This window comes from Herpailurus yagouaroundi, unplaced genomic scaffold (genome assembly GCF_014898765.1).
Source record: "Herpailurus yagouaroundi ecotype Mexico unplaced genomic scaffold, PumYag 206, whole genome shotgun sequence".
Classification (NCBI taxonomy): Eukaryota; Metazoa; Chordata; class Mammalia; order Carnivora; family Felidae; genus Herpailurus; species Herpailurus yagouaroundi.
In genome coordinates this window covers 8775708-8789429 of record NW_024412437.1, presented here as the reverse complement: position 1 = coordinate 8789429, position 13722 = coordinate 8775708, and the positions used below count along the sequence as shown (strand labels likewise).

Below are 13722 nucleotides of genomic sequence, written 5' to 3'. Positions count from 1 at the left end.
GCAGCCCCAGGAAACCCATTGCAGTGAAATTAAGCCTATGTGGAAAAGTAAGAAAACAGACAGGACAAATTAGGTTTTCTGTAACACTTTTGAGCACCCAGTCATTAATGGTGAATGTTTACGGAGCCCCTCCCGGCGGCCAAGAATGACTCTAGGGCTTGTTCCAGAATGGCACACTTAACCTTCACAGCCCCCTGCAAAGCCTGGCGGGGTTATCTATCGCATGAGTCAGGGAGCCACCAATGACGAAGCCAGGCCCACCTGAGACCTATTGTGTGCCACGCTGGGGTCGGGCCCTGTGTGGCCATCTTGTGGTTTGTCCTCCTCGGGGACCCGTTCGTTCCTTCCTTGCTGCATTTATTCAACAGCGAATTCCTCTGCACCCACTAAGCAGCACCAGGCACCGTTTCCATGTGGCAGCTACAGTGGTGAGCAGGACCGACTCTCAGGGACGTTGCATTAACTGCGTTATGATCCATTAGGGAAGACCACGTGCGTCGAATACTCACGTGTTTTCACGTATTAAAATTTTACGGCGCCACGCCATAATTTTCAGGAGGAAAATGGGAAACAAAAGGCTTCCTGTCCCCTGGGGTGCTGCCCTCTGAGGTATCTTGGGGGACGGTCCCATCCTCCTGGAGGTTCCCAGAGGGCTGCCTGGAGGAGGTGGCATTTCAGCTGGGCCTCAGAGTGCGAACGGGACTGGGTCATGCAGAGAAGGGAGGAGCCGTGCAGGTTTGCAGGTGTGCATTTGGCTGAGTGGTTCTGACAACCCCTCCCTCTTGAGTGTCTCCGGTCTTTTATCAGTGTTCGCCTCTTGGGTTGGGCCGTGAGTCTACAAGATTCACTGAGGCCCATCTCTGGCTTCTCCTTAGCCTGACCCATACAGGCCCAGGAAGCCCAAGCTTGTGCCAAACTAGAAACACACTACGGGCAGGGCAGAGGGAGCCCGGAGGAAAGAGGCAACGCTACATGTGGGGCCCCCGCTTTGTGCCAAGTCCTGCACTGTGCACGTTCTCATTTCAAATCGAGTCGCCCCACCAGGCAAGTTGCAGGATTCCCAGTTAACAGCTGGGGACACTGAGGCTCAGAGGGGTCAAGTAGCTTGCCCGTAATCACAGAGCTTAGAAGTGTGGGCAATCCCCACTGCCTCAGGCCCCGCTGAGCTGACATTTTTAAAAAGACATTCCTGGGAGGGGTGCCTGGGTGGCTCAGTCTGTTGAGAATCTGACTCCTGATTTGGGCTCAGGTCATGATCTCACGGTTCGTGGGCTCAAGGCCCACATCGGGCTCTGTGCTGATAGGGCAGAGCCTGCTTGGGATTTTCTCTCTCTCTCTCTCTGTCTCTCTGCCTTCCACCACTTTCTCTCAGATAAATAAACATTAAAAAAAGAAAGGAAGGAAGGAAGGAAGGAAGGAAGGAAGGAAGGAAGGAAGGAAGGAAGGAAGGAAGGAAGGAAGGGAAAGAAAGAAGACAGAAAGAACAAGGACATTCCTGGGAGATTTCTAGCTGTTTTAGTACAAGAAGCCCAGATGCCTGACAAAATTGCGCCTCGTGGGGGCTTCTAGAGAGGGAGACACCCAGCACATTCCCCCACCTCTGATGTGCAGGAGAGGCCCCCTGGTTCCAGGGGTAGGGCGTCCAAGGGACTGATGTAGAGCTGGCCTCAGCCTAGACGGGTGCAGGGAGCCCCTGGGCCAGGGCGACTCCAGCTTCCAGCCTCCAAAGGAGCCGCACAGGGGACCTCCTGTCACCTGGGGCAGCACAGTCCCACCAGACTTCAGGAGATTCAGCAAGATGAGGGCACCCTGCCTGGCCCCTACGTCCCTGTCGCTGTGCTGGCAACAGCGGGAGACCAAAAAGCTGTCCTCTGCCCCCCTCTCTTTTGTTGCCGGCTCTTCCCGCCGACCCCCTCCCCGCGCCCCTCCGCTCCCCTCCGCAGGCCCGGTAATTGCTGATTGAGTGCCTTTGAGGAGCTGTTAAGAGGCCCGGAGCTGGAGCAGTCGCCTGATTGCCTGGCGGCCTGGCGGGACTGCCCGTGAAAGGTCCCCTTTGTGCTGGGTCGGTTACTGGGAAGCTGCATTCAATTACGCGCGAGAGTTGAAAGCCCGAATGGGCGCCCTGGGTCCCCCCACCCTCGCTCGCTTTCTTCCCTTCTCACCCCACCCCCCCTGCAGAAAAGAAACAGATGTTCCAGGAGAGGGAAGCGGGAGAGCAGCGCAAATGCAAAGGCCGCCTCCCTGGCTGCGGAGAGCTGGGGGCGGGGCGGGCGCGCCTCCAGCCCCCTGCACCTCCCCCACCCCCACCCCCGCTGCGGCTCTGGCTTCCGTCGCGTTTCCACCCCCGTCCGAATGCGGGATGCTGACCGTAATCATTAGCACGAATGGGCCCCCAGGAGGACCAGAGAGGCCCATCCCCCCTAGTGATGCTTCACTTTGGGGGACGGGAGGTGAACATTCTTCTTCCTTGCCAGCCACCTGAGCATTGAGTCCGCCTCCACTACCCCTGCTCCTTCTGATCCCTCCTTGGGGGCTTCCAGGCCTTCGCACCCAGACCCACCTCGCTGTCTCCCCAGTAACACCTTTTACAACGTTCCATCATTTCACCCTGTGAGCTGCAGGCATCTACCCATTTTACAGACAAGGATACCGAGGCTGAGAGAGGCCAAGTGATGCGTCCCAGACTTAACCTAGCTAGCTAGCGAGGGACAGAGTCGGTGATGGCGACTGGCTTCTGGGGCCGGCCAAAGTTCTAGAACCTCTACCAATGACACTACCAACTCTTCAAGCCAGTTGGTGGGGGCCCTCCCGGAGAGACCTGTCCCACAGAGAGAAATGTGGGGTGCCCCCTTCCACCACCCAACACTTACAGACCCTCGCTGCTCCTGCACCAGAGCCCCCCCAACCCCCTGCCTCGTGGCATCCACCATGGCTTGCTCAGACTTCTCCCGCCTCTGGGTGGCCTCCCTGCGGCCGCAGGCATCGGGTGCCCAGCCCTCAGCCTCCTCCCCACTCTTGGCATATGGAGCCCCTGTCTGTACTGCCCTTTTGTTCCCTCCTGGGCTGGCAGCTGGGCAGTAGGCAAAGAAAGGGGCTTGTATTGTGCTGCACTGCGTCATGGGGACACCGAGGGACTTTCCATTGTCTCTACTGCCAAGAGGACTGAGGTCCTGGGAGCCTGTGCAGGGTGGTGGTAAGGAGAGCATCTCTACGGAGGGATGAGGTGGAGGAGGGGAGGCAGCAAATGACGTAAATTTGCAGATGGACTAGGGTGTATGTCATCCCCACGGGGAGGTTAGAGGGGCTCTCATTCCCATCTTGTGACCTCCAGGCAGGAGCGGGGTGGAGCATGTGTGGGCTTTGGAAAATCAGGCAGACCTGAGTCCCCCAGCGCATCATCTCTTGGGGCAAACCCTCATCCTCTCTGCCTTGGTGTTCTCGGCACTTCCAGAGCAATAGCAGTGACGAGGCCGAGGTGTGAGAGTTCAGTACAGTCTCCTGACGGAGCACCTGCTCCCGCGGCTGGCACCGCTATAGTTCTGTACATTCTAGCTCTTTCTCATGAAGGGGCTGGATGCCATACAGGACTTGGGGTTCCGGAGAGCAAGTGCACGTTGCGCCTCCCCATAGCTCAGACCCCTTGGGGCAAGGTCAACAACTCTCCGTTTGCTCTGACTGTAATGCAGGACACAGCTAGTCATCCCAGACTCATTGGTATTGGGTTCACTGGGTCTGTTTGGTACAGCTTTACCCAAAGTATGTTGATAAAATTTACCTCCTCCATGTATTAGCTGGGCAGGGACGCGGCGACCTGAGCGAGGCCTTCTGAGCCTCACTAAAATCAGAGCGCATCTCTTCCAGAGAGTTCTAAGCGTGTTCCCATCTGTCCTCTTCTTAGTTCTCAAAACATTGCTGGGAGCCTGGGGTGGGGGAGGGGCACATGATATTTTTAGCTCCACGATTCAGATCCGAACCAGGGAACGCTGTTTGACGTCGCAACCCGGCCTGACTCTTGGCTGATTCCCCCCTCAGGCAGCTGGAGCTATGGTGAGGACACCAAAGTTATCGACAGTTTTAAGAAAAACTGAATATGTTGTATTTATCGGGGAAAGCTACAGGGTAATCATCGTGTGAAATTCAGAGCTTTTGTTGATCTTTTTCTCATGCTCATTTTATAAATGGATGTTGCTTTCATTCTGGATCACAACGTGGGTGAGCACCAGCGTCCTTTCAGTGCCCGGAGCCTCTCCAAGTCTGGCCCTGGCTTTGTCCCCAGTCACACAGTAAGTCAGAGGTAGACCGAGATTGGAACTCAGTACATCCTACATGAATAGCCGTGCTAAAATGTAGGCTTTGTTCCTCTTCGGGTATGGCAAGGCCAGGAGATCAGGAGATGATTGTCCCGGGGAAAAAAATTATTATTCACAGTTCCCAAGAAGAGGGGACCCATCACACCATGCAGGGCCATTCAGGAAAGCACTAGGGTCCCCCGGAGGCAGAGAGAGCAGGGGGGAACGCATGGGCAGGAGCCTTTATTATGGAAGCAGGCTTAGGTTAGTATGAATCAATTCAGTGGGCTCTGGGATACAGGGGCTGTCCCTAGTTGCCTGGTACCTGGCCCCTGGGGTGATTAGGAGCAGCAGTTGGTGATGAAAGGGCATTCGCTAGCTCCAAAAATTGACCAGCCCCAGGAGCCATAGCCCCTCCAGAATCAGCAAGGCCCCAGATGTCAAAGCATCAGAAATACAGAAAATGAAAAGGCATAATGAATTCAACCACCAAAACATGACATGCTAAGCAAAAGAAGCCGGCCACACAACAGGCGCGTTTTATAGGATCCCACCCGTAGGAAATGTCCGGAGTAGGTAGACCCACAGAGATAGAAAGTGGTTACCAGGAGTGGGGGCGGGGGAAGGAAGGGGGAACGACCGCCAGTGGGTACACGGCAATGAAGATGTTTTGGAGCCGCGCGGAGTAATGCCCAACACTGTGAGTGTGTGAAAAGCCACTGAATCTTACACTTTAAGACGGTTAACTTCATGTGCTATAAAGTTCCCTTCAATGAAAAAGAATTAGAACTCAGGTCTTCGATCCACATTGGGTCCCTTCAAGGCTGTGTGTGTCAACGCCACGATCTGCTCCCAAGGCAAGGAAGGTGGGCACATCCGGGCATTATGCCCCCTGGGCAGTGAGGGGGAGAGAGGTGGTGGCCACAGTCCAGGCCTTGGGAGATTCAAACCTGGGCGCCTGGCGGCTTGCAGCCCTGGGCACACGGACCCGTCCCCGCGGGGCCCCTGACTCCCCGATTCTCTGTCCTCCCAGGGAAGCGACAGTGAGTACGAGGCCGACCCGACCCACCAGAAGGCCCACTCTTTCGTCAACCACTACATCAGCGACCCCACCTACTACAACTCGTGGCGGAGGCAGCAGAAGGGGATCTCCCGGGCCCAGGCGTACAGCTACACGGAGAGCGACTCTGGCGAGCCGGACCACACCACCATCGCCAACAGCAGCAGCGCCCAGCAGGGCGGCCTCTTCCGGCCCAAGGCCAGTCGGACCCCAACGCCCCAAAACCCCCCGAACCCCCCGAGTCAGCAGAGCACCCTCTACCGCCCCCCCAGCAGCCTCACCCCCGGCCCCCGGGCTCCTATAGCAGGATTTTCATCGTTTGTTTGACGTCGGAAGGGGGAAAAGAAAGAAAAAGCAAAACAAAACAAAACAGCACCAAACTCCCCATCCGCCCCTCCCCGCACTGCCTGCCAGAAAACAAAAACACCGAGAAACCAAGTCAACTTTTCACCTCCTGAGTTTATTTTTCCAGAGATTCCAGGGCCAGCAAAGACGGTGTTGAGAAGGAGGAGAAGAAAACCACCGGAGGAGGACGTATGTGTGTGTGTGTGTGTGGCCCACAGTTGGTCAGCTCCAGATTGTAGGGTTCCCTGGGCCTTTACGGACTTTGCAGAGTCGGGCTGCAGGGGCCCAGCCTGGGCTGAGGCGGGACAGAGGGAGGGAGAGAAAGCTAAGGCCCAGAGAGCTGTAAGGCAGTGTGCTCGGGGGGCGAGAAGCTTCTGGAAGTCCTGACAGCTGCCTCTTCCGCCAGTGCGGGGGGGGGGGGGGGCCCGGGGCCCACTGCTAGATGATGATGTGCAAGGCTGGGCGCCCCTGAGGGCAAAGCTCACCTTCTCTCCCCGCCCCCCCCCACACACACCCCTCCCAGCCCTCCCCCTGCATCGCTGACAGGCCTCTGGGGGTTCAATCCGTCCCCCTGGCCTGCTCCTCACGCTCCCCTCCCTTGTTCAACTTCTCCACCAAGCGTTTGGTTTATTTAGAAAAAGGAAAACAGCTGAGGGGTGAGAGTCTGCCTAGCTAGTTCCTTGTTTCTTACATACGCTTTTTATTGTGACTCCAAGGAAGAGGGCCCCAGGGTGGGGAGAGGCCCCCACACCACCACTGAACCCGGCCGTTGCTTGACTTGAATTCACTTTCCTGAGCACAGACCAGGAGAGCTGAACCCGGGGAACGGAGTACAGGGCACTGACCGGGCATCGCTGGGATAATTGGGCATAACGCAGGAAGTCAAGAATGTAAGAAGGAAGCTTAACTTCCCTCTTCCTTCCAATTTAGGTACCACCAGCACCCTCCTTAAAGCAAGAGGGAAAGGAAGGCGCTTAGATAAGGAAGTTCAGCATGCACCGGCTGGGGAGCTAGGCAGGGGTGAGGGATGGCCATCTAGGCAGACACACCCCTGTCCCCGGACACACCCCTTCCTCCTGAGACGGGCACGTACACACAAGTCCCCCATGCACTTGCAAGGAGAAGGGTCTAAGGATCCTCTCCCAAGAGAAATCCCTTTGGGTCCTAGCCAGTCGGGACACTCACTTCCAGATGTGTGTCCCTGTCGCTCTCAACCCAGAGCGATCCCCATCTAAAGCACCCCCAGTCCCAAGCACAGGGGCACGGAAGCCCAGAGGAGTGGGCCAGGCCCCTGGTCTAGAGGCCAGAGCTCCCAGAATCTACGCTGTCTGCCCAGCACCTGGTTTACAAAGAGTCAAAGACCCAACCCCAGGGTATGTGTTCCAGGCCGGCCTCAGCCTAGCCAGGGCTCGGAGCAAGGAGGGGCCCCATCCAAACTTCACACAGCTCCCAAGATGCACAGCCAGGCCGGCCAGGAGGAGCAGGTCAGATGGGACCAAGGACAAGAATAGCTGACAGGAGGCAAAGCTTTTACACACACACGATCTGCTCTAAGGAATGTTCTTTTAAAAAGCCGCTTCTAGTGGCCTGAATCTTCCTTTCAGCCCCAGGATGTAGGGATTGAGGGAGGAACCGTTCTGTCGAATTCCCCGAGTGCCCCCAGCTGGCCCAGCCGCGTGCTTTTGGGTGGGCAGCAGCCTCTGGGAGAGGAGGTGGTCCGGCAGGAAGACACCGGGTGCGGCGTGGGGCCCCTTAGTGGGCCGGATGCAGGCCCCATCTTGGGGGTGAGGGAAACAGAGGAGGTCTGAAAGGGGGATTTGGGAAGCAAGCCAAGGAGAGCGAGGCTCTGCACCTGGCCCCACGGGCCCCCCACTCAGGTGAGGGGGGTGGGAGCAGGGCCAGGGGCCTGAGGGGAGGACATACCTCCCAGACCCTCGGGAGCCCTGGCAGGTGTCTCCGCAGACGGGGCCCAGACGCCGGCCTCTCCACCGGGGTGTCTTGGGAGGGAAGCACCCCCACGAGGACACAGGCCTGAGGTCTGCCCTGTACACATCTGGTGTCTCCATGGCAACGCATCCGCAGCCACCCGCCTGTGATCTCCCCGCGCTGCCTCCTTTTCATCTCATCTTTTTTTAACAACCTCATCCCTTTCCTTATCTGCTGTGCGTTTAGCCATTTGCGGAAGTTCCCAGTTTGCAGTAGGGAATTCATGTAGCCCAGCCCAGTGAGGAATCTGGGAGTGGGGTGGGGTGGGGGGAGGAGCAGGACGCGTAAAGCCGTGTGTGTGCGTGTGTGCGCGAGGCCAGATTTCCTTTGCCTTTCACAGACTGCCTAGTGCACCGAGATGTGCGCCCTCCCCCTCCCCACGCACTCACTCACCCCCACGCCGACACACCCACGCACACTTAGCACAGGGCCGTGCACGCCTGGGCTCACGCACATGCACACACAGATATGCACGGATGTGTGTTCGCAAACGGGCTTGCGATTCCTTCTGGTAGCTCGTCTGTCCTTTGTGAGGCACAGGCAGCCGGGGTCACTCCCGCTCGAACGTGGGAGCCTGAGAGGGCACTGGCGAGGACGCTGTGTGAGCCGGAAGGCAGGCTGTGCCCAACGTGAAAATCCAGCCCTGAGTTCATATCCACCCACCCAAAATGTTGCCCCACTGCCCCATCCACATCTGGAAGCCCAGGTCTCCACGACAGAACTCTAGATTTCTCAGAGGACACCTCTGCCCTCATTTACATATCTGCCGGGGCAGTGGAGGCTCCCGACCCCTGACCAGACACCCGGTCGCATTAGGATGTGCCGGGCACTGCCCGTAGGTAACAGGGAACCTCCCCGACCTCTGGGCTCCTGGGCGGACGATGCCAGGGCCCCTGTCTCTGTGACCACCTGAAGCAGGTTGACACAAGGACACTTCTGTGTCCTCTGGCTCTGCCTCGTCATGCCCTCGGGAAATCTGGTGTTGCACCCAGCAGCCCACGCTGGGCACACCAGCACTGCCCTTCCCCCTCGTGGCCACGCCCCCTGCGTGCACACCAGCTCCTCGCCCAGACTGCCAAGATGAACCAAAAAGCTGCTCGGCTTCCAGAGCGCCTTTCTCCCAGGGCCCCAGGGGGTTTGCAAACCCAGGCCGCCCGTCCTGTCCCCTCATCTGACACTGCCCCAATTCAGAGGAAGCACGGACACTTCCAGCTGCCCCGCCCAGAGCACGCTGTCTCGAGGCCTTCTGTCTTTGCCCACACCTCCCTGGGCAGAGCGTTCAAAGGTGCCAGAGCCTCCCAGAGCCCACTCTGGGCAGGGGCTTCCTTCCCCTCCCCGTGGTGCACGTGGTGTGAGGGGCTGGAGGACAGGAGCGGGGAGGGGGACCCGCCCCCAGCAGCAGCCACCTGATCTGAGTGCCTCTGTATGGTCCTGCCCAGTGGCAACCTTGGCCGCCACCCGGAGCACAGATGCCCTCCTGGGACCACCCCCCTTCTCTTTGTTTCTGTAAGAATAACCAAAAGCATTTAAACGTGTTACCTTTCTTTACACATACAGACTCCAAAAACAAAAACCAACACAAATCTTTATTTTTTTGATTTAAAAGATATAATGAAGAACTGTGGGGAGAATATTCATCGTGGCAGGTGTCTATCTGTAAGAAAAAAATATATATCTATATGTCATATAGCTTGTTAGCAGGTTTATTTTTTAAATGAAAGGTAAAAAAAAGAAATTGATTTGAAATATACACCACGAGATGTCCCATGGCCTGTCAAACTTGTCGGTATTTTATAAATAAACTTTTTTTTTTTTTGGAGTTCTGAAGCAACATTTATTCTTCTCCTTCTGGGAAAGTAACTGGGGATGATAGTGCGGGCTTTTGTTTCTTTTACACCTTTAGGATAATAGCCACTCGGATTGTACCGGATCAGAGGCCAAATGATAATGATTGATAATGCTGGCAATGACAATAGCTAACATTTGTGTGGCGTTTACGCCCTGCGAGACACTGCTGTTATCACTTTCCACTGATGAACTCAGGGAATGCTCATGACAACACCTTCAGCAGAGAAGCCGGATCAGGGAGAATTTAAGGGGCTTGCTTGCCCTTGAGAATTGGAAATGCCGGAGTTTGTACTAACGCAGTCTGGCTCTAGAGACACGTGCTGCCTCTGTGTTATTTTAAGGCAAGTTCCTTACCCGTGTTCATTTATTTTTATTTATGTATTTTTTACTATTTAGAGCGAGAGTGTGTGTGTGAGACGGGGGAGGGACGGAGAGAGAGGGAGGCAGAGGATCCGAAGTGGGCTCCATACGGACAGGCAGAGAGCCCCATGCAGGGCTCCAACTCACGAACCTCAAGATCATGACGATCGTGACCTGAGTGGAAGTCAGACGCTTAACCACCGGAGCCACCCAGGTGCCCGCCCCCCACACCCACCCCGTGTTCATTTTAATTCCTACCCAGCCACACCCCAGACGCTAAGGTTGGTTTAGTAAGAGCCACTGTGGTGCTTAGTGTAACTAACCTAGTCGATGCACCCAGGTCTTAAGTGAGGGCTTGAATCGTTGCATTTATGCGTGTGGTGCTATTGACGTGATACCGCATTTCTGTCACATACATTGAGTCAAACAGGAGAAAGAGAACGAAGGAAAAATGATTTTAATTGTGTAACGCCACCAGATGAATACACTTACTTAAATAGTCTACGTTGCTGTATAACGTACATCAGACATTCGTGCAAGAGGCTGCTCAGCACAATTAAAGCAGGGAACTTAAAATATACAAAAATATACTCTTAGACACTTCATTTTTACTTAAAACACAAATGCAAATTCATTCACCAATCTGTTAATGTTGGGCCATAGCGTTTTGCTTTTTCTCAGCATGCTCTCCGTGTATACAGCTCCCTGTTGTCTTTCTTCCATGAATCACAGCCATCGTGCATGGGCAGCGAATTCTAGTCTGTTTCTTTAAAGCAAAAGGGGGCACCTGGGTGGCTCAGTCGATTAAGCGTCCAACCCTTGATTTCAGCTTGGGTCAAGATCTCGCAGTTGGTGAGTTTGAGCCCCGCACGGGGCTCTGCACTGACAGTGCGGAGCCTGCCTGAGATTCTCATTCTCTCTCTCTCTCTCTCTCTCTCTCTCTCTCTCTCTCTCTCTCTCTCTGCTGTAACACACCCTTTTATTTTTGCCACTTTTCTTTTATCAAAGCATTCGGTGCAATTTTCAAAGAAATCACTGTTCTTTTGCACTCTTAGCCATTACATCATATTTAATTAAATTGTGGAATTACGGGGCACCTGGATGGCTCAGCTGGTTAAGCGTCTGACTTCAGCTCGGGTCATGATCTTACGGTTCGTGAGTTTGAGCCCCACATCGGGCTTGTGCTGACAGCTCAGGGCCTGGAGCCTCCTTCGGATTCTGGGTCTCCCTCTCTTTCTGCCCCTCCCCCACTCACACCCTGTCTCTCTCTGTCTCTCAAAAATTAACAAATGAAAAAAAAATGTAATTAAAAAATTTTTTTAAATAAATTATGGAATGACTATAAAAAGTACAACTGGCACAAACAAGTCTGGGAACAGTGACAATTGATTCGTTATAAACATGCAACTTGATTCGGTAGCAGCAGAAACATATGGGCATCACAGAGAGCAGCCCCTTATTAGCCTTCAGAACCCTGGGGACTGTGGGCACCTTCATGTTTTGCAGAGAAAATATATGGAATCCATTAACATGGCTGGTTGGTTAAGTGGAAGTCAAGTGAGAGAGCTTCCGTGTATAGGACAGCACAAACCATGCACACTGAACTTTATGACCAATTTTCAGGGTGATTAAGGGATTTTCAAAGGTAATTTGGACGACATATAATCTTTACCTTAATAAATGTGGACCCCAGCCCCCACATTAGACACAACTCCACTAATGAGGATGTTTGGGTAGAAGGTGATAATATGGAAGGCATTCTACAAACGAGTCAGATTTGAAAGGAAGGGCTTTGAACCACAAAAGGCATATCCTTCCTGGTGGCATGTTTATTCTAGACCCAGGAGATGTCTCATTGAAATCTTTAATTCCAAAATTCTTCCTCATTCATTTCTTTTTTTTTTTTTATGATTTTTTTCCTTTTTTTTTAATGTTTATTTTTGAGAGAGACAGAGTGTGAGTGGAGAAGGGGCAGAGAGAGAGAGGGAGACACAGTATCTGAAGCAGGCTCCAGGCTCCGAGCTGTGAGCCATCAGCACAGACATGGGGCTTGAACCCATGAGCCGGGAGATCATGACCTGACCCAAAGTCGGCCACTTAACCAACTGAGTCACCCAGGTGCCCCATTCCTCATTCATTTCTAATCCCAGACTAGCTTCTCCCCAACTGTAGCTGGTGAGTGGGGAATTTGGCTGTCTCCAGCCCTATTATCAAAAACGATGCCTCCCCCCCAACCCCCGCTCAAAAAACGAGAGAGGCAAATCTGGTAAGAAGAAAGGAAGGAGGGGAAGGAAAGGTGTTTTCCAAAGCCAAGGAGACACGGTGTGAGGCCACATACTGGCTTAGATTATACATAGTTCTCCTTTCTCCTGAGAAAAGATCATCTCACCTGGAAAATGTCAGAACTCAGTGGAGTTTCTTTTCTTGAAGCTCCCAGAGTGACTAAATGGGAAAAGCACTTGGGTTGGGGAGGTTAGCTAAAGAGAGCACGGCGTTGGCAGACCTGGGTTCCCAGAAACTTCAGCTTAAACTTGAACTTGAGCTCAACCTTTATCAGCTTCCACGACCTCATCCGTGGAAGGGGTGCAACTTCTGCCTCTTCCAACATCAGACTCCTCGAATGAAGTGTAGGGAAACGACCCATCGGATAGAGGTGCTCTCCGGAGATGTCCCTCGCCCCCAGCCAGCCCCCTATCCCAGTTTCTCTCTCCAGAACTCTCAGAGCTACAAGTTTTTCGACTTCCTGACCTGACTGAGGACGAACTTTGGCAATGGGGCTTGGCTGCAGTCAACAGGTGCAGAATACAGCTGATCTCTTTCTAGTTTCTAGCATCCTAGTTTCTGGAAGGGAAGGGGCACTGAAGCAGCAGGCTCCTGAGGCTATGGGTTGTGAAGGGTGTTCTGTTAAGGTGCAGTGCAGGAAGTTAAGGGGGAGATGAGACTCGGGTGGCCTGAGGAATCCTCTCTGGGTCGACTCCAGCACACCCAAGACGGGCTGCCCCCACCACTACCTCGTGGTTCCCAGCACCTACTGCACCCACCCTTCTCGAATGCCGGCCCCGATGGGCTCAAGGAAATCCAGGAGACCCTGTCACTTCCCACTAAGGGGCTGTTGGGGCTCAGAAGCCAAAAGTGACACAGGGACGGAAACAGAAATAGCTAGTGTTTGGCTCCCTCCCCTCCCAACATTGACCATCCAAGCCAACCAGGCCCTTTGGGTTGGGGTTTTATTGTCACTCAGGCAGAGCTTCAGCCAGGACGGGGTGACCCCAGATGACACTGCGGTCAAAGCCCAAAGAACACCAGCCGTTGCCCTGGAGGGATGCAGTGACACCCCCAGCTTGGTCCCTCCGGAATCTGCTGCCCCGGAGCTGGGCTGCGTGGATATGGGCCCAGTCTAGTGCCAGCCCGACTCTGCACTGAACAGGAAGGTTCCTCCTCTTGACCTTCATGACACATGGGGCTGCAGGGCTCTGGGGGTGGGCTGGCTGCACCTCCCCTCTGCTCGAACTGCCCTCAGCAGCATGGCTTTGAGGGTTTGGGAGCAGCTCCTATGGGGCCCAGATGCAGTGGCTGATGAACAGGCTCCTGCTTTACACCTATTGTCCCTGATGTGATTATTAGCAATGCTCCCTCTCATTTTGTTTCTTTTTTTTAAATGTTTCTTTATTTTGACAGAGAGAGAGAGAGAGAGAGAGAGAGCGAGCAAGAATCCCAAGCAGGCTCCTCACTGTCAGTGCACAGCCCCACGTGGGGCTCCGCCCCATGAGCGGTGAGATCATGACCTGAGCCAAAATCAAGAGTCAGACACTTAACCGACTTCCCTCTCACTTT

The 13722-nt window shown here is 54.4% G+C and overlaps 1 protein-coding gene across 2 annotated transcripts in view; it reads left to right on the top strand.

Moving 5' to 3' along the window:
- The window catches only part of SDK2 (sidekick cell adhesion molecule 2), a 138885-nt gene extending 129391 nt beyond the window's left edge, over positions 1-9494 (top strand). For both annotated transcript variants that reach the window (XM_040452279.1, XM_040452278.1), the window contains one exon: positions 5323-9494. In XM_040452279.1, the coding sequence (XP_040308213.1) occupies positions 5323-5676 (354 nt within the window). In that variant the 3' untranslated portion in view covers positions 5677-9494. The remainder of the gene's footprint in view (positions 1-5322) is intronic.
- The last annotated feature ends 4228 nt before the right edge of the window (positions 9495-13722 follow it).